This window comes from Ranitomeya imitator, chromosome 2 (assembly GCF_032444005.1).
Source record: "Ranitomeya imitator isolate aRanImi1 chromosome 2, aRanImi1.pri, whole genome shotgun sequence".
In the NCBI taxonomy this organism is placed as follows: Eukaryota; Metazoa; Chordata; class Amphibia; order Anura; family Dendrobatidae; genus Ranitomeya; species Ranitomeya imitator.
The window spans coordinates 183,549,921-183,570,682 of NC_091283.1; the positions used below are offsets into that span (position 1 = coordinate 183,549,921).

The window sequence follows — 20,762 nt, forward strand, 5'->3', positions numbered from 1 at the left end:
GAGTGATCGCCGCTGCGCCCTGTGATTGGCGCGATCGACGATGACATCGATCGCGCCAATCGGCTCCTGCAGGCCCTGCTGGGCCTGCACTGTGTCCTATCCTAGGATCGGTGCTATTAGAGCACCGATCCACGCAGGTTCCGGCAGGGCACAGCGCGGTAATACCGCGCGGTGCCCTGCGATTGGCGCGATCGATGCGATCGGCGATCGCGCCAATCCGGGCTGTTCTTGCCGGTGCCTGGCGTTGCCAGGCACCGGACCTAGGATCGAGTACATCGGTACTCGATCCTAGCCTGTGACCTCATTGTTTCAGCCGCTCCGATTGGCTGAAACAATGAGAATGGCTGTGATTGGCTGTTCAGAATTGAACAGCCAATCACAGCGATCGAGAGGGCGGGTGGGCGGCGACAATGCCCTGGATGCCGAGGCCATCTCCCCCCAGGTGAGATGGCGTCGGAATTTTAATGCGATCACCGCGACTTAAGTCGCGGTATCGCATTAAAGGGCAGGACGTACTATCCCGTCAAGGGTCAGATAGGCCCAGGGCACCTCGACGGGATAGTACGTCCAAGGTCACAGAGGGGTTAAAGACCTAGGGCACTGTCAATGTTTCATTAAAAATGTATCATATGTCATTCCGAACCTAACAAAATGCTTTAATAATAACATCCGGATGAATTACATTGTGTTTTTTAGGGAGACCGAGGCAGTATTGGGGCTCCGGGACCTCCAGGAGAGAAGGGAACACTGGTAAGAATCAGTCTATTATTTAAGCTCCATACAGGATAGGAATAACACACATCCTATACATGCACTTGTATGTAGACATTGACGGGATATTTCTCCTATATGTTGTGCTGCACGTTGTAAGTTACGTAAACTTCCATCCAAAGCATTGTTCATGACAGCATCGCCCTGTGATTCCATAAATACATGTGAAGAAAGTTGTCAATGTATTGCTCAGTGTACATCGGCTTAATTGCTTTCCGATTTACATATAGTAACCACAAGCCCATGCTGGTAAATGTACACGTGTGGGTAGCCGTCGTTCACTGCTGTCATTCTTCTCTGGTAGCCACGTGCTTGGTTGGATTCCCTTTCAGAGAGCGTCTGTCTGAGTGTTTGGATAGCTCTTGCCTCGTGTGTTTGGCTTTCTTTATTTTCTTAAGGGGAGTGTATTTTTCTAGTGTGGTCAGATACCTGTGTGCCCTGAAGTCTGCACAGCCCAGAGTATTACAGGAGCTTCTGTTTACCTTAATTACCCTGGCGTTTTTACCCCCGCCCTGTCTGTTTATGTGTATTTGAACCAGGTATTTCCTGCGTGCACAAGGCTTCCACTGAAATGCACTATTTAAAGCCCCTCTTGGATGAGCCACAGGGTGTTTGTTCAAAGAGGCAGTCCACCAAATAAACCAAATAGTTGTAGTGAATGTACCCATTTTGCAAAATAGCTTTACTTATCCATCAGGACTCTTGTTGGCAGAGAAAGCTAGTAGTCAGTCTCTGTGCTTGGAGAAAAATGGAAACGTACTCAAATCATATTCGGCAAAGAATCAGGCTCCAAAATTAAACCAGATTAGCTCTAAAATGATTAAAAAGTCAGAATGAAAATGGAGTATTAGGGTAAGTATCTCCCATATCTCCTTCATGGAGTTCAATGCAGATCTTGCTGCTAATACACTACCGATTTTCTCCATCACTACATAGAAAATCTGCTGTGAAAATCCACAACAAATCTGAAACCGGATGATGTAGGATTTTAGGAAAAAACGACACATACTCACATTTCTGTGCAGACATCCGAACATGTGGATCAGACTTGTAAAATCTCTTTCACTTTCCACTTTTGATTGTAACTGCAAAAATCCAGTGATACCTCAGAGCCAATTCTGTCCTGTATGGATTTACCCTTAAAGAGCCTGACTACTCCTTTTTTATTTAAAAAATATATATCCCATAGTAATGTGAAGAAAAGTAGATATTTGCTTTCCTTGGTAGCGCTGCCATTGTCTTGCTGTCAATCTTGTCGCTTCCTTTTCCAGCAGGGAGCGCCACCAATCACCTGCTGCATTGATCATGTAGCGTCCAAACTAGAAGATAGAGCAAGAGTCACTGTTTTCAGGCACATACAGCAAGTGACTGCTGGTGCCATTGATTGGCTACATCTGTCACATGATGTCTCTCGCAACAAGAGAAGTAGAGAGACCAGTGGGGGACATGTGTTTTTGGGGGAATTTTTTGCAGCACACATTTTATTTTTAAAATAAAGGAAGTGATGGACAACCCCTTTTTGTTGCATCCATAAATACATGATAGTTACAGATTCACTTCACATTGAAAGACTAATATGAGTTCCACGTTGTCATCATTCCCGCTGCTTATTGGCTTGATGTAATAACTAAACAATATGGCACCGCTATTTCCGATTGCTCGGACCATGACATATAGAACCCACAATTAAAAGCGACCACTATGGACTGAGATATTATAGGCAAAACTACATCTCAAGATGCTCACCTAACTCTATGAAAGACCAATGAAAAGCATGGCTTGATAGCGTGAGATTTCACTTGAATTTTATCTCCTTTTTTGTGCATTATTCTGTAGAATACCACATGCAATGTATTTGATTTTCAAACAGTGGGCAACCTCATCAAATATTTCTTTACTTTTCAGGGTCACACTGGTAATCCTGGACTACTAGGTCCTCCAGGTCCTCCAGGACCATCGGTAAGTGATATGTTCCTCTCAATCCTTTGGCAAAAAATTACCAAGCTGCTGACGTGATTGATACGTAGTGATTGAGCTGGGTCTATATTGTTAATGTGGATAGCCAAATACACATAATATGTATTTTATCATATTGGTCAGTCAGATCATATTGAGGACAGTCTTATCGAAATTCCTTTTTTTGGTTTATTCACTGACTGTACAACCAATCTTAACCTCTATATTATTTCTATATATGTATTATATTGGTGCATTACCAGTGCCTTGCATTCATTCTGTGTGTTATTCTCTTGTGTCATAACAGGGTTTGCTTGGATCACGTGGGGCGCAAGGCATAAGAGGTCCAAAAGGCCGAAGGGTAAGTGGAGATCCAAACGGTGTATCATTTTAGTATACAGTTGTCGTATGCTTACTATGTGTTACTATGTGGTCGTTTCATGTGACACATGGACTGTATATTTTTGGGCACTTTTTACATAACTTCCATCTTATAAAGTAATGGTACTTACACTAGGGCGTGCCATTGTTTTATGGTTAGTGAAGATCAGACCCTCTCCAGACTATACGATCGTTCAGCTAATAGCTATTTCTCCCAACTCCCAGCCTTGGTGAACGCTGTTGTGTTCTTTATCAGAGAGTCGCTGCCAGAATCATCTGGCAGTGGCCTATCACCTGGACAACAAAAGGATCGGGTGGTTTGTATTCCAATAACCATATCCTTATGCCTGCCCAGCATAAGGTACGGATTAGATGACTCATTCAATCATGCCAAATCCTTGGGAATGAAGGGGAGCTAGTGCCGTATCACTATGAAGGGAAAATAACTCAGAAGATGATGCTGCACTAATTCCTTTTCATTGCCAAGATCAGTGGATATCCCAAAGGTTTGACAGTCAACCATAAAGTGATGTATTCTCCTAGTGATATGGCATCAGTTTATAAGATGGGAATACCCCAAAGTTTAAATACAAAGGGAAATTTATTCCCTTCATACTTCACTCACCGTTTTGATCCTCTCGGAAATCCATTGATTTCAGTAGCAGGCCCATTGTAATGGGTTAAGGAGTCTCCTAACTAAAGAAGTGGAGATCCATGAGTTCACAGTCCCCAATGATAACTTCTATATCTCAAAAGCATGTGTGATGAGACCTCTCTGTTTTTTTTTGTTTTGTTTTGTTTTTTCAAGACGTCCCAGTTGGGATGTTACATTGGATAGATAATTGAGTGATAATATAATCCTTGGTGTTAGGAATATATATTTCTCCTTTCTTCATCCAGAAAACTCACTTCTGGGTCCTGGGAATTTTGTTCCTTAGTAAAGGTTTTATATGCGTGTAAACCAGTGCTGACCACAGACATGACAGGTCTTTACCATCACCACCCCCATTTTCCGTGAGTCATCATTGCACATTTTGGCTACTTTTGGATAAAACTTGTGATCGGAAAAAAAAATACAGGAAAATGACATCTAAATCTTCCAAAAAATAGGACGGCTTGTACTGTATTTCGAGGGTTTGGCAGATAGAAAACCGATGGGATTACAGGCATGTAGGGGTGGATCGGGAAACTGCCAGCTAATGCTTTCATGTGATGCTAATAAAGAAAATACTTATTAATTAGGGTGTGTGTAGTACCCACGTAAATTGCCCTGTTTGTCACTGTATCTGTGATTGGCAATGACTTTTCTGGAAACATCTAAACATAGCTTGCTGGACGTGATCTAATTTTGTATTACACAGTCTGATGTACAGAAAGTCTGTGAAGATGCTGCCATTTTTGCTGGACCTTTATTGGATCAATTCATAAAGACATCATTATGGAAAGTGCCATAGGTAAAGGAACTGTCCTAATTACAAAAACAGCACCACCTATGCCCATAATTTGTGTCCGGTATTGCAGCTATGCTCCATTTAAATGAATGAAGGTAAGCTGCAATATCAGACACAAACTGTGGGCAGTTGTGGTGCAGTTCTTTGGAAGAAAGCGGACATTTTTTACTTATCCTGGACAACCCTTGAAATAAACACTGACTCTCGCTGGGAAATTCTGCATAATCGGAAATTATAGCTTAGTTTACAAAATACTTAATATGTGCGCTATTTATATTATCCTAGAAATCCTACTAATAAAGTGGACGTTTTTTTTTTCTTCTGGTGAATAGGGACATAGTTGAGGTACTAGTGATCACTGAGGACCTTTTTTTTGTTTTTGTAAATTGATATTACTTCCAAAAAAAAATCTTTAAGCTGTTACTTACTTGTCCTGGTCTTGCTCCTTCCCTCTGTACTAGTCTATGCTGGGTTACTCTGGTAATTCTGTAAACGCCTCCCATATCGCCAGACACTGCATTTTAAGGCCGGCTCAGGCAGCTGTCAGCTGCCTGAGTATTCCTGCAAGTACAGCACCTAGCTACTATGTGCTGATGTAGGAGCTGGCGCCATCTACCTCAAGATTGCTCCAGTTAGCTGACCAATTATCTTCTCAGCAACTCCTGCATTTCCTATTTGCTGGATTAGGATATGTGAACACGCTGTCTTTTTCAGACAGATTCCGATTTTTCTGACATCTCTGTGCACATGTTCCATATTGTGTTACTTCTTTTAACTGGTTCAGGGTTCGGATATCTTACAGCGGTTAAGAGTTAACGCTGTTGCTTTGCAGCGCTGGGATCCTGGGTTCAAATCTCACCAGGGACAACATCTGCAAGAAATTAGTGTGTTCTCCCTGTGCTTGTGTGGGTTTCCTGTGGGTTCTCCGGTTTCCTCCCTCATTCTAAAGTTATACTGATAGGGAATCTAGATTGTGAGCCCCAATGGGGACAGCAATAGTAATGTCTGTAAAGCGCTGAGGAATATGATGGCCCTATATAAGCAAAGCATAGTAAATAAAAAGAAGCACCAGGTTTATTCTAATATATACTTAAAAGTAAACTCCACTGCTCCAAAAGATTCTGAAAAAACGTTGGCAAAGACACTTCATGAAAACAACTGCCAGTGTTTTCCTGAAGCACTTTTGCCTTGAAAGGCTTGGCGCTTCCGCCATTGTCTTAGACGTCGTATGCTTATTTCCAATACAAGGTACCTGATTATCTCTGGCAGCTATGTCTCTTTTAACCATATCCCTGCAGCAATTTCCGAACTGCTTGTCTTTTTCTGCTGTTCTGGTGTGTCTGTCCTCCTGCATCATCTAGTTCTTCCATTGTCCATTTGCTGCCCTTCGTCCCCTGTGGTGCTCGTTCTCACTGATCCACATGTTGCCCTTTTCCTCTGTGTCATTACCTCTGGTCCCTGCTGCTCACCTTGGCCTAGAGAATCCAACTTGCCTAGTGAACCCATAACATAGGCTTTGTAGTTTTGCTTATTTATTCACAATTTCATATTGGGAACTATAATCTACTCAATTTCTACTTTTGCATAGCAATAACAGTGACCTGAACTGGAGATGTCTGTAGAGGTTTTTATAACCCTATGGAGAGTCATCTGTTTGTTTGTTTTTTTGCCCCTCTTTACTACTGAGTAGTGTGCTGGTTGACTGCTTGACATGCCTGAAAGGGTTTTTTCCCAAAAGTTGTTTCCTACATAGGGAGGTAGCATGAGAACCCAAATTAGCAGCTCTCCACTAGAAGATAATTGGCTCTCTGGTGCAACATTGCCTTCTAAAGGCCCCGTCACACATAGCGACGCTTAAGCGATCCCGACAACGATATGACCTGTCAGGGATCGTTGCTGCGTCGCTATGTGGTCGCTGGTGAGATGTCACACAGTGCGATCTCCCCAACGACGCAGCAGCGATGCGGCGACCTGTACAACAATGCTATTTCATGACGATTCAATGGGACGTCCTGTCAGCGAGGTCGTTGGTAAGGTGTCAAACACAGCGATGTGTGCTACCCAGCGGGACCTCAACGATCAAAAAACGGTCCAGGCCATTCCGACACGACCAGCGATCTCACAGCAGGGGCCTGGTCGCTGCTACGTGTTACACATAGCGAGATCGCTACTAAGGTCGCTGTTGCGTCACAAAACTTGTGACTCAGCAGCGATCTCGCTAGCGATCTCGCTATGTGTGACGGGGGCTTAAGAAACCCAGCGGTCAGATTCCTATCAGCAAGTTATCCTCTACCTAATGAATAGCTTACGATTTTGGGGACAGCCCTTCATTGAGCCTGTAAGGTGCGGTCACATCACATTCCCTGTGTAATTCTTTTTTTTTCTCACTATCCCCCCTAAAAATATAATGCGCTATAAAGTGTAGTTTTTGGTGCACTATCGACCTACAATTCAATAGTAATACATGTTTTTTTTAATGTAGGGTAATAAAATCTCCAACTTTCAGAATGACAAGATAAAAATTTATGTCTAGTCCTCGGCATCAAAGACCTGCGGTTGGTAGTTGTAAACTGGATGGTTAATAGAGTAAATGATATTGTTCTCTCAGCTAATATAGCCGAGCACGCCACCCATTTCTGTAAGATCTAAAGATGTTTTTAGTGTAAATCTCCCTTTAATCTTCCAAGGAGACCTCAGTAGTCGAGTGATTCAGGGATTTTATGGAGACCTCACAAGCTCCAAAAAAAACATTCAGCAAGTTCAAATTTGATGTAAAACAAGTGAAGGGTTGCTTCAGTTTAATGTTTTGCTCGATAATTGTCCGAATCAAAACAAGACTTGTTCGGAGCACTACCAATACCAGGTATAGGCACAATGTAAATCAGGGTGCTACACAATGCATGAGACTACAAATACTGAACAAAAGAAGAAAGACACTGCATAAATGCGTGCACACCTACAATATATATATAATAAGATACAACTTTATTGTGTAGAAGCAAAGGACATACAAAATATAAAACCAATTAAAACCTGATCCATAAGGATCAAACACGAGCACACCATTCCCCCCATGCGGTGTTAAACCAGCGAAAGGCAAAAAATGGATACTGGTACAGTAATAATATATATCAGTATCGGAAAGTTAAATACAATATAAGGTATACATTTAAACCTAAAAAAAGTAACTGGCATTAACCATATGTATATATACTCCCACAAAAAGTGACAACACACAGGGCGTCCCCAGAGTTGTCAAAGACCAACAGCACCAAACCCAGTGCTATATAGTAATAACTGGATATAAGCCAGAATCAAAGCCCAATATACAGCAGCACTGGGATTGCTAGCAAAGATGAAGTAGAAGCAGGTATCAGGCCAAAAGCTGGGTATGCCCGCTGTGAAAACACAGCCTGGTGGCAACCTGTCTTGAGATGCCTATTTTGGTTTGTTAGTATTTTATGTCCTCCATCCTTTTTCTACGACCAATACCTGGGGATAGATTTCCTTTAAAACATGACAATTATATTTTTATGGGTTGGTGACTAAAGATAAATCCTGAAAATAGCACATTCTTTACCCGCTTTTTTTTCTAAATGTTGTTCTCTTGCTTTTTTGTTTTCACTCCATGTAATCTTGATGTTACCTCCCCACCAGAACTGACACTTCTCTCCTTCATACCTACTGTATAGCTTTAATCCGATAACTGTGTTGAGCTACTTAAAAGACTAAGGAGCCAAACTAAGGCTGCTCACGAGATGGTACCATCTATACTTATCTAAACTTGAGTGCTAAATTAGAAGGAAATGTTGAAATTCCAGCTGTAACTTTTTTCTTTTCCTCCCATTTCAATGTTTCAGAAGTTCTCCTAGAATGACAAGAGGCATCATCAGTGGTAGTATTACAGATCTCGTATTGTCATCAGATGGTTGGCTGTCATCACACCAGCTGCCCTGAATGAAATACAAAGATCACAACAGTGCTTCATTTAGAGGAGAAAAATGGCCATGGAGAACACTTGTCTGTCTTTTAATGATGCCTCATAAGTCATAACCGCTTGTATTTAGACATAATGCTATAATAATAGCAGAGAATGGAGGGGAATCTTTTTAAATCCGTAATGTGTGGCCACTGGACTTGAGCCCTGAAAATTGCCTCTTACGAGATGGCATCCTTTTGCTTTTCTCTTGAATAGCTGGTCTGGTGCAACGTCGCATGTGTATCACACCACAAAGGAAGAGTCATGGATATGGATATCCATATAGAAAAAAAAAAGAAAGAAAAGCTTGGTAACTTTTCAGTTGGCTTCTAAGCTTTATACTATACTTGCGTGCCCTGTCCTTTACGTATGACTTTTCCCTTCACCCATGACAGCACACCTGAGAGAGGAATCCACCCAGCCAGGACAGGAAACCTACTAAAATAAAAGGGCGTTACCTCTCCCCCCCACCCTTTTATTTCAGTAGATTTCCTGTCCTGGCTGAGTGGATTCCTCTCTCAGGTGTACTGTCATGGGTGAAGTTTCCTGTCCTGACAGGAACCCTCGTGCTGAAACCTGGGCTGGTTTAAGAATTTGTTATTTTTGTTTTCCATACTTGCTCACTCCCGTCCCGGCACTGGAAGAACAGGCAAGATGCCTGTATGCCGGCCTTCGGGTGTTGGAGGCGCCATCTGTGGGTCCGTTGGGCCTCCACATACGTCTGCCTTCTGACCGCCGCTCCATAGGGAGGCCGGCTTCCGGGGTGCATGCCGCCGACATCGCACGCAAGGCACGCTGAGAATGGGCGTACCCGCGTAACGTTGATGGGTGTGCGCCGGGACCAAGATGGCGGCGCCCAGGGCGAAAAAGCTGGCCAGGACGTGTGGATACTTGGCGAGTTCCAGCGGGGAAGGTGGAGGGGGAGTGGCATCGATTGGGTGATGACCGGAAGATCAGTGGATCCCTTTTATAAGGAGGTAAGAGGGATGACCACAGAACAAGCGCTTATGTCCGAAGCTCCCCCATCATGGAGGATCCCAGTGGACAGTAGCAGCAGGAGACATCACTAGTGTCTGTGCCTGGTCACCAGCTTGGTCGCACTAAAAGGAGCACTGCTCGAGTGGCAGGAGTGGGAGCTGTCCCGACCAGAGATCGTGGGACTCCTCAGTAGCCAGGAGGGACGTAATACGTACCCCTGATTAGCCTCTGAATCCGGTACCCTTAATTTGACAGTGGGTGGACAGTGATGTAGGCAGCCGACCTTGCTTTCCGGCCGAGGACATGGATAGACTGGTTAGGGAAGTCAGGTCAACAATGGGACTAAAGGAGGAAAGGGCACCTAAATACCTAGATGATCTTATGTTTGGGGGCTTGGAGGAAAAAAGGAACCACACCGTTCCAGTTCATTCCAGGATAAAGGCGCTCATAGATAAAGAATGGAAGAAGCTGGAGAGGTCTGGTAGCCTGCCTTCATCTTCTAAAAGGAGATACCCCTTTCAGGAGAAGGACTTGAAGGGTTGGGAAAGTCCTCTAAGAAGACATCCCTGCCGCTGGAGGATTCTGGCACACTTAGAGACCCGTTAGATAAGAAAGCTGATGGGTTCCTGAGGCACACCTGGGAGGCGGCGATAGCTGGGACATGTACTGCCTGCTCCCTGGCTGCAACAGATGGAGGAACAACTTAGGAGTAAGGTTCCGAGAGATGAGAGCTTGTCCAATATAGCTCTGTTGCAGGGAGCAGCGGCCTTTCTAGCAGATTCCTCAGCAGACTCTGTGAGGTTAGCAGCTAGGTCGGCGAGCCTATCCAACGCGGCTAGACGGGCCTTATGGCTGAAGGGGTGTCCAGGAGACCGGTCTTCAAAAAATAGACTCTGCTCCATCCCATGTGACGGCCAGTTTCTCTTCGGACAGAAGCTAGAGGCATATTGGAGAAGGCAGGTGACAAGAAGAATGGGTTTCCCCATTTCTCGGTGGAAGCTAGGAAGCCTTCTTTTCGGAGGAGGAGAAAGAAAGAGCTGGGACTTCAAGGATAGGAAGGGGTCTGGATATATGTTCAGAGGGCCCTCTACATCTTCAAAAAAGCCCCCCCCCAATGACGTCAGGTCAGAGATAGGGGGGTGTCTCTCTCTTTCTCCCTGCCTGGGTGAATATCTCCCCCAGTCGCTAGATCTTTTGTGTCATCAAGGACGGTCTGAAGATAGACTGCCTCTATCCACCGCACCAGACATTTATATTAACACCCTGCAGGAAATCACCAGGAGAACAGCTGGCCCTGAAGGTGGAGATTTTGGGACTGTTACAAAAATGAGTTCTGTGCGAAGTCCCGGTGGAAGAGATTGGAAAGGGATTTTATTCCCCCTTTTTTGATACAGAAGCCGGATGGTTCTCTAAGGACTATCGTCAATCTAAGGAAGCTCAACTGTTGGATTGTGAATTATTCCTTCAAAATGGAGTCAGTGAGCACAACTATAAAGCTATTGTTCCAGGATTGCTTCATGGCGATAATCAACTTAAAAGATGCCTATTACCACATCCCAATCCATCGAGACCATCAAAAATTCCTGAGGGTGGCTCTGTATGTCCAAGGACAGGTCAGGCATTACCAGTATACAGCCCTTCCATTCGGTCTGTCAGTGGCTCTGAGAGTACTTACCAAAGTAATATCGGATGTGATGGCCTGCCTTCGTTCTCAGGACACTGATATCATCCTGTACCTGGACGACTTCCTTATAGTCGTGAGGTCGGAAAATCACTGTGCAGAACAGATGAGGGAGGTGACGGTGGTCCTAGAGGAGCTAGGCTGGATGGTAAATACGCTTAAATCAAGGCTAAGACCAGAAAAGATACAATCCCTCCTGGGGTTGGTTCTGGACTCCAAGCTCCAGATCTGTCTCCTACCAGGGGACAAGATAGCCAAAATAATGGCCCTGGCACTGTCAGCAATACATCAGCTAAATATGACACTAAGAAAGGTGATGTCCTTGCTAGGATCCCTAACATCTTGTATACCAGCAGTAAGATGGGCCCAATTTCACCTGCGACAACTACAGTGGGCGGTCCTGTCAGCACAGAGGTCGTTAAAAGGGCACTTGGATGGAAAGTTACATCTTACTTTGGCAGTAAGCGACTCCCTGTCCTGGTGGACAGTAAGAGAGCATTTGGCATCAGGGGTCCAGTGGTTGAGGCCGGTGGAGGACGTCATCACGACGGATGCGAGTAATTCCGGATGGGGGGCACATCTAACATCCTGCAGGGAACCTGGTCTCCTTTGGAAAGAGATCAGGGTTCCAACTTAAAAGAGCTGTGGGCTGTGAAAAGAGCTTTAAGACACTTTCTCCCCTTCATTCGGGGTCGCCATGCCTGAGTCATGTCTGACAATCGCGCAGTCATGTCTTATATCAACCACCAGGGGAGAACGAGGTCCTTATGCCTTATGGGGGCAGGAAACCTCCTACTCCAGCTAGCAGAGCAACGCCTAATGTCCCTTACGACACTTCATATAGGGGAATAGAAAACACAAAAGCAGACTTCCTGAGTCGCAAGAAATTGAGACAGGGAAAATGGTCTCTAAATCCTCTACTTTTCAAGCAAATAGTGCGGGCATGGAGGAGGTCGGAGATGGATCTGTTTGCAAGTTTACACAACAGGAAAGTGAGGAACTTTTGTTTGTTAAATTCAAGGGAGAATGCTTTTGAAGTAGATGCCCTTCAGATACCTTGGAAGTTCAGTATGGCCTATGCATTTCCCCCGATAGAGATGATTCCAGTGGTCATAAGGAATATCAGGGAGGATCAAGCGACGGTGATTCTCATTTCTCTATTTTAGCCAAGGAGACCATGGTTATCCCTTCTAAGGTTGATATCCGTTACCGATCCATGGATTATTCCAGAGATCCTGGACCTTCTTACCCAGGGACCAGTGTGCCACTCTCAAAGGACAATAAACATGGATGAGCGCAGCATGAGAAGCATCAGGTGGTTTAATTGGGATATTTCAACGAAAGGTGGGCGGGTTAGCCTCTCACCTGGAAGGGTTGTGCACCCCTGCACAACTCTGGTAGCAGATGTCTTTGTGCACTCCTGCTGTGTTGCTTCGGGACTGCTCCTGTGCTGTGCTTCCTGGTCTGGTCACGTGGGCCCAAGATCCAGTCACTTGATTCCACTACAGATGATGTGACGTCAGCTCAGGGCCTGTTTTCTGGAGATGAATTCTATGGCCCCAAGCTGCTCCAGCCACAAGCTTTCAAGGGGAATATCAACGTTTTTTGGAAAAAAATATGTATGTGGTCAATTTAAGGAGCGCTATGGCTGCAGAGCACACTGAAATAGATTAGTGGTAAACAAACCTTTTATTAAACCACTACGCGTTTCGGCAGCGGACAGCTACCTTCCTCTGGTGGATTTACCTAAATCTACCTGACGAAGGTAGCAGTCCGCTGCCGAAACGCATAGTGGTTTAATAAAAGGTTTGTTTACCACTAATCTATTGCAGTGTGCTTTATAGCCATAGCGCTCCTTAAATTGACCATATACATATTTTTTTCCAAAAAACTCAAGTGAAGGGCTTCCATCTGGCAGCATGGAATTTGAGAGGGCATTACTGAATCGGCAGGGGTTCTCACCAGGGCTAGTATCCACCCTGTTGAAGAGTAGGAAGCTGATTACATCAAGGATCTATGGTAGAACATGGAAGAGATTCCTGGAGTTTTTAGGGCAGCCCTTGGGGAATGATGCTCCCGTAGGAGCTATTGTATAATTTCTACAGTCGGGATTGCAACTAGGGCTAGCAACTAACACTCTCAATGTACAGGTGTCGGCCTTGGGTGCCTTGTAAAATTGCAACCTAGCATCAAATAGATGGGGGTCCTGATTAATAAGATCCTGTAGTTAATCAAGACTGGTTATAGTCCCAAAAATACCTCCATGGGACCTGAACCTAGTTTTAGAGGTGCTAACTAGGGAACCATTTGAGCCCTTACAGGAGTTATCTGCGAAAGCCTTCATGCTTAAAACGGTGTTGATAGTGGCCCTAACATCAGCCCGTAGGGTAAGTGACATACAAGCTCAGTCTATATGTCCCCCCTACACACAGGTATATGAGGACAGGATTGTTCTAAGACCTGGTGCGGCATATCTCCCCAAGGTAGTTCGTAAATTCCATAGGAGCCAGGACATCATGTTTCCCTCCTTCTGTAATAACCCAAAAATTCCATACCTTAGAGATGAGGAGGTCCATATTAGAATATATGTCCATGACCAGTCAGTGGAGAAAGGACCAGTCCCAATTCATAGCCTTCTAGGGTAGCAGAAAGGGTTACAGGGTATCTAAAAGTACCATTGCCAGATGGATCATGGAGGCCATTAGTTTATCTTACTCTGCGAGTGGCGCTCTCGTTCCTGAAGGCATCAAGGCTTACTCCACCAGAGCCGTGGGTACCACTGGGCTGGAAAGGCGGAGATATCAATTGATCAGATCTGTAAGGCCGCTACCTGGTCCTCACCATCTACCTTCTTTAAGCACTACAGACTAAATCTGTCCTCTGCTGACTTAACCTATGGTAGAAGGGTGCTGCAATCAGTGGTCCCTCCCTAAGATGTTTCATTTCTCAAAAAAAAATCTCAAGTGTGCTGTCATGGATGAAAGGAAAACACGAAGGTTACTTACCGTGTTGTGAATTCTGTGGTCAAGCTCCCTCCTGTGGTCATGAGTGGTACTTCGGCTGGTTCTGTCCATGAGCTTCCTCTGGTGGATGTGAGTGGGGCTGCGGCTTCTGGTTTCCTTCCTCAGGTGACGAGGTTAAGTCGTTAGGTGCTGCTCTATTTAACTCCACCTAGTTCTTTGTTCCTAGCCTCCAGTCAATGTTCCAGTATTGGTCTTGCTCTCTCCTGGATCGTTCCTGTGACCTGTCTTCTCTGCATAAGCTAAGTTCTGCTTATGTTACTTTTGTTTTGCTATTTTTTCTGTCCAGCTTGCTATATTGGTTTGTCTTGCTTGCTGGAAGCTCTGGGACGCAGAGGGAGCACCTCCGTACCGTTAGACGGTGCGGAGGGTTTTTTTGCGCCCTCTGCGTGATTGTTTGTAGGTTTTTGTGCTGACCGCAAAGCTATCTTTCCTATCCTCGGTCTATTCAGTAAGTCGGGCCTCACTTTGCTAAAATCTATTTCATCTCTGTGTTTGTATTTTCATCTTTACTCACAGTCATTATATGTGGGGGGCTGCCTTTTCCTTTGGGGAATTTCTCTGAGGCAAGGTAGGCTTATTTTTCTATCTTCAGTGCTAGCTAGTTTCTCAGGCTGTGCCCGAGGCGCCTAGGTCTGGTCAGGAGCGCTCCACGGCTACCTCTAGTGTGGTGTGATAGGATTAGGGATTGCGGTCAGCAGAGTTCCCACGTCTCAGAGCTCGTCCTATGTTATTAGTAACTATCAGGTCATTTTCAATGCTCTTAACCACCAGGTCCATTGTGGTTCTAAATCACCAGTTCATAACGTTACGGGTAGCCGGTTTTTCTGGAACCCATGACGGCACTCGTATACTCCCCCCTTTTCACTTTTTGGGTGGGCACTATAGTTTGAGTGTCTTTTGTTTATATAATGTGGTGTTGGTTATCTGTTTAAATTAACCAGAGGTCCTCTCATACTCTGTAACCCAACTGAAGCAGGGGAGAGGTACCCCCCTTTTATTTCAGTAGGTTTATTGTCCTGGCTGTACGGATCCCTCTCTCAGGTGTGCTGTCATGGGTTCCGGAAAAAACAGCTACCGGTAAGTAACCTTGGTGATTTCAGCAGTTTCAATATCATCACAGACAGGATTACCATGGCAGGTAACACCTGTAGATACAGTAGATGGCAAGATTTACCATTCACAATAGGTGATGTCACAGGTCACCTCCTCCTCCTGTACAATGACTGATAACACCTTTACATACAGTAGATAACACATGATCCACCATTCACAATAGATATCACAGCTCACTTCCTAAGTTCCTCCTCATGTAAAATGACTGCTAGCACCTTTATTTACAGTAGATAACACAGGATTCACCAATCACAATAGGTGATGTCACAGCTCACCTCTTCCTCCTTACACAATGAACTTTGGCTAAGTTAGCGGATATATGGATTAGAAGCTCAGAAGTCTTCTATACAAAAGATAGGTTCTGAGTCTATTGATGCTGTGCCACCAGGAAGAAGTCTGAAATTGGGCCTAGTGATTAATGTGAAATTTGCAAAATTTTTAATTTTATTTTTAATGATATGAAAAATATTTTTTTAAAAACTTAAAAATACGTTTGCATTAAAAAGCTGATTTAACCATAATAAATTCCTCTCAGAGAAGCTCATATGAGTGAAGGTAAAGCCCAGCATAAACTTTTTTATCAATCTGAACTTGGACATACCGTTTCCATACCTCCCTGGACATTCTTCTTTGGGGAACCCCATACACATTAGACTGTCTGACAGATTTGTCGATATTGGCGAGTTTGGTCGATGTTAGTCTAATGTGAATTTGTCAGAACGACCTCGCTGATGGATCAGACGACTCATTCTGCTACCAGCAGTAGACAGTGTAACACCAAGACTGTATAAGTCCAATTGGAAAACTGTTTTTTAGTAAAGAATACATGGATTTAAAGAAAAAAACTGTTGTTGTGTTGAACATTGTCACTGATTTTTGGCAGAATGTTATAGAGCAGGAGGAGCTGATCAGACTGATTAGACCCTTTTCTTGGAAAAGTTTCAGTAAACTTTATATTTTATTCATTGAAATCTGTAGTGTTTAATGTATGAGTCCAGTAATGGACAGTCTTCACTACATGCAGAATTAGCTGTCAATCACTAGTAGGACCGCCCACTGGACTCATACATACAAACACCAGGGATATCAGTAAATGAAATGCAAGTTGTATTTAGTCTTTACCAACAAACCTATATATCATTCTGCTCAGCTTCTCTTTCACTATACGAAGCTGTCAAACAAATCTGACTACATGTGCAAAAAAAATATGCCCCCCAACGTTGTCCATATCTTTTAATCACCTCAAGTACGAGCATCCCACACATATGGCTGCATTCTGACTTACAGGGATGAATAATAAATATAGGATTGATGGTGGCTGCACCACTGAGACGAGGGAAGTGGTGACAAAATTATATCCACAGGATAGCTGGTAAATATATGATCCCTGGGGGTCCTGCCATTCATCAAAATGGAAGTCACAAGTCCTCCACTTGAAGAGGGTGGTGGTTAACCAAATTTAGTATTGCTCCATTCAAAGTGTATGGGACGGATGTAGATGGCCTTGTGCTGTATTTAGCTACCTCTGTCAGTCTGCCAAACAGCTGATTATCGGGGGGCTTTCCAGGTATCCGGGTTCCTGATGCAGCTATTCAGTAAGCGCTATAACTATTTGGATAAGGAGTTATCCAAAGCTATTCGCTCTTTCCTAAGACAGTAATTAAAGTGATGGGAGGCACCGGACTCATGATCAGTGGGGGTCCCAGGGGTCAGTGGGGGTCCCACAGGTGGATAGGTAATAAATGTTGTTCGTTATCCAAACCCATGCATGTCTGTACCCCATAGTAAGTCTTAGTCCTTCATAAATAGGAGTCTATTGGTTATCAATAGGCTATTGAGGAGAACTGCATGGAAACTGAATCTGTCCTGCCAGCAGACTGAGCTGAAATTAAATTGGGCTCCATGCAGTTTCCTAATATATTTTTATAAGTTCTCTCCAAACCGGAGATACACGTTAAATTAATTCTATAATCTAGATTGTGATCTTTCTAAGCCATCCATGACATTTAATGGCCTCCGCCGAGCCCCGCCATTCCTGAAAACACCCGTAAAACTTTTCCTAGTAAGAAAATCAGTCGTTTACTGGTCCTTTTGCCTGACTCATTGTAACTTCACATCCTATAAATAGATTTATAACTTCTGTTATTTTTGGTGATTCTTTCCCTGGCAGAAGACCAGAGGATAGTACTGAGGAAAAAAAAATTTTTGTCAGATTCAGCAGAAATGTTGTAACAGAATCTGTGCTGATTCAACTAAGAGCTGAAGTATCGTCCATGCCGCCCACACTTTGCTTGAGCCGTCTCCATACTTTTTAAGGCATTATGCAATGTTCTGGACTCAGCCCACGTACAATGACAGGGATCGGTTTAACTCTGGGGCGACCACAGCATAAAGGCTGCTGTGCAGCAGTACACCCAGGCTTTTCATCCCGCCTCCAACCCATTTATTGGAACGCTGATATTTTCGTAGAAGTGAATGGGTTGTTGATGGATCACAGACAGAAAGACAAAGCTAATGACATTAGCTGGGTTTACTTTGGAACTCGGTCTAGGTGCGGCTGTTTACAAAAACAAGTTTTGATGTTTTTGGCTCCTCCCCCCCCCCCCCCCTTTTTGCTAATTTCCATTTGATGGCCTAGAAACTGGATGGCCATTGTGTGGGCTTTATTAATAATTCAGAAGCCCTACAGAGGACGCCCCAGTGTCCGTGTCTGGAAAGTGTTGGTCACTCTGGACTTGGACTGATGAATACCCCCGAGAGTGAGTCAAGAGGGATTCACAAAATCTGTTCACCTGCCCTACACGGTATCATTAGATGAAATCACTTTTCTTTAACCAGACATGGGAAAAATCTAGTATGTTGTGCTGAGCAAGCTCGTCTGCTTAACCATTGGCATCGGTCTGTGTAAGAGGCCATTTAAACGAGTCAACTGATTTGTAAGGCTCTCGCACACAGGTTTGTTTTTAACAAGTCCACTGCGAAAAACATTTGAAAAATGACTGAAACACTTGAAACACTCTTCCAATTGTGAGATAACGCTCACTAATGGGTAGGGGAATACTCGCTTGGCAACGGGATAAATGCACACGGACACGGTTTTTAACACAAAACAGTTTATGCGGTTTATTAAAGAGTCATAAACCGTACCACAAACAGTTCATTATATCCAATGGAGAAGCTGCCTAACGGGAATCACTAACTTGCCTGACAGACATACACCAGTCTGTTCCAGACTTACAGAAGGACGGTAGCTTCCCCCACACGGTAGCCTTCACCGGCTCTGCAGATCCATGGCCTCACCACATGCTCTTCAGGGATCCGGTCCACACACAGGACCTCCCAACACAGAGGCCACTCAGGATCACGGCCTCACCAGGTGCTCTTCAGGGATCCGGTCCCCACTCTGGACCTCCCAACACCCAGGCCTTTCCTCTCACAGGACCAAGATCCATACACAGGAACCATGTGACCCACATCCTGGTTACATGCTTGTAACCACTCCCATAGGTGGTAGGTGTGTGTGTGGCTAGTCTGACCCTCCCAGCTCTCAAACAAGCCCTGCCAGTGTCCCTCTAAAACAACACAATTACTTGTGGGACTACAGGTCCCAGAAGAACCTTACTTCTGGTGTGCAGGGCAGAGTATCTTCCTCTGCAACACACATACCGGCCAATCACAATAATGCCGGACTTTGTCTCATCACCATAGTTATGCCTGGGATTGCCATGCCTTCCTATGGCCTCAATACGCCTCCATGCATATTCTGGGGAGACCATGCAGCGCCCCCTACCTGTAACAGGGGTCACTGCATGACTCTATTTATTTTTGTTATAAAACATTTTTGCTGGTCACATGTTCAATAACTTCATTGTTTTTTTCTGCTTCAGATTTGAAAAAAAAAAACACTTGGTGTGATAAAGAGTGCATGTTACTTCTTTGCAACGTCTTCTAATGGAAAATGCTCAAAAACTGGCACTGTCCAATCAAAAGGGTGCAAACAACTTAGGCCGATTTCACACATCAGTGGCTCCGGTACGTGAGGTGACAGTTTCCTCACGTACCGGAGCCACTGACACACGTAGACACATTAAAATCAATGCATCTGTGCAGATGTCATTGATTTTTTGCGGACCGTGTCTACGTGTGCCAAATACGGAGACATGTCAGTGTTCGTGGGAGCGCACGGATTACACGGACCCATTAAAGTCAATGGGTCCGTGTAAAACACGTACCGCACACGAACGTAGTCCGTGTGCCGTGCAGGAGACAGCGCTACATTAAGTGCTATACCCCCCACTGGTGCTGAAGCCGCGATTCATATCTTCCCTGCAGCAGTGTTTGCTGTAGAGAAGATATGAATAATCGTGTTTAAAATAAAGATCTATGTGCCCACCCCCCTCCCACCCCCTGTGCGCCCACCCGCTGTTATTAAAATACTCACCCGGCTCCCTCGCTGGCCGGCGCTGCTTCCTGTCCTAGCCGCATCTTCTACTGTATGAGCGGTCACGTGGTGCCGCCGATTACAGTCATGAATATGCGGCTCCACCTCCCATAGGGGTGGAGCCACATTCATTACTGTAAATGAGCGGCCCCACGTGATCGCTCATACAGTAGAAGGTGCGGCCAGGACAGGAGGCAGCGCCAGCGAGGGAGCGAGCCGGGTGAGTATTTTAAGAACAGCGGGGGGGCGCACAGGGGGTGGGAGGGCGGTGGGGACATGGAGCTTTATTTTAAACACGATTATTCATATCTTCTTTACAGCAAACGCTGCTGCAGGGAAGATATGAATGGGGCTTCAGCACCAGATGCTGGTACGTGTGGTACCCAGCATGGTGCGTGTGGTACCCAGTGGGCACACGGGCGGCAGACGTGTGCCACACTGATGTGCCACAGAAACGCACGGGCACACGGACACGGATAATTCCGGTACCGATTTTTCCGGTACCGGAATTATCTGGACGTGTGGGACTGCCCTTAAACTGCATCAGAAAAAAAAAACTGTAGCAGTTTCAATTAAAATAACGTTTGCATTTTTTGACCACCTGAGAAAAAGACTTGCACTAATATTGTAAATCGATGCAACTTTCAGACATTGAATCTGCTCATGTAAATGCAGCTTACAGGAGTTTTTTCTAAATCACACAACCTTTGGAAGGGGGAAAACTTGCTGGTCGCAGGTGGTCCGATTAATGGGAGCCCCCTGCAATCTCGAGGACGGGTCTCTGCAGATGTGAAATTAGCCTAACACAGGGCATGAAAGTAAATACTAAGACAGTAGGAGAAGTATCCAGGCATGATGGGTATTCTTAGGTAGGTCGTAGTAGAAAACAATCTGGGTCCTGATGACTACCAGTGGAAAAGAGGGAGACAAAAAAGATGGAACAAAGGACAGATAGCAGTGGAAAGAAAGAAGGCAAAGTCTGCAGGAG

The 20,762-nt window shown here is 44.7% G+C and overlaps 1 protein-coding gene across 1 annotated transcript in view; it reads left to right on the forward strand.

Moving 5' to 3' along the window:
* COL27A1 (collagen type XXVII alpha 1 chain) overlaps window positions 1-20,762 on the forward strand; it is a 407,011-nt gene that overhangs the window by 228,418 nt on the left and 157,831 nt on the right. The window contains exons 26-28 of the mRNA XM_069748227.1: window positions 697-750; window positions 2,677-2,730; window positions 3,035-3,088. Of these exons, the coding sequence (XP_069604328.1) occupies window positions 697-750; window positions 2,677-2,730; window positions 3,035-3,088 (162 nt within the window). The remainder of the gene's footprint in view (window positions 1-696; window positions 751-2,676; window positions 2,731-3,034; window positions 3,089-20,762) is intronic.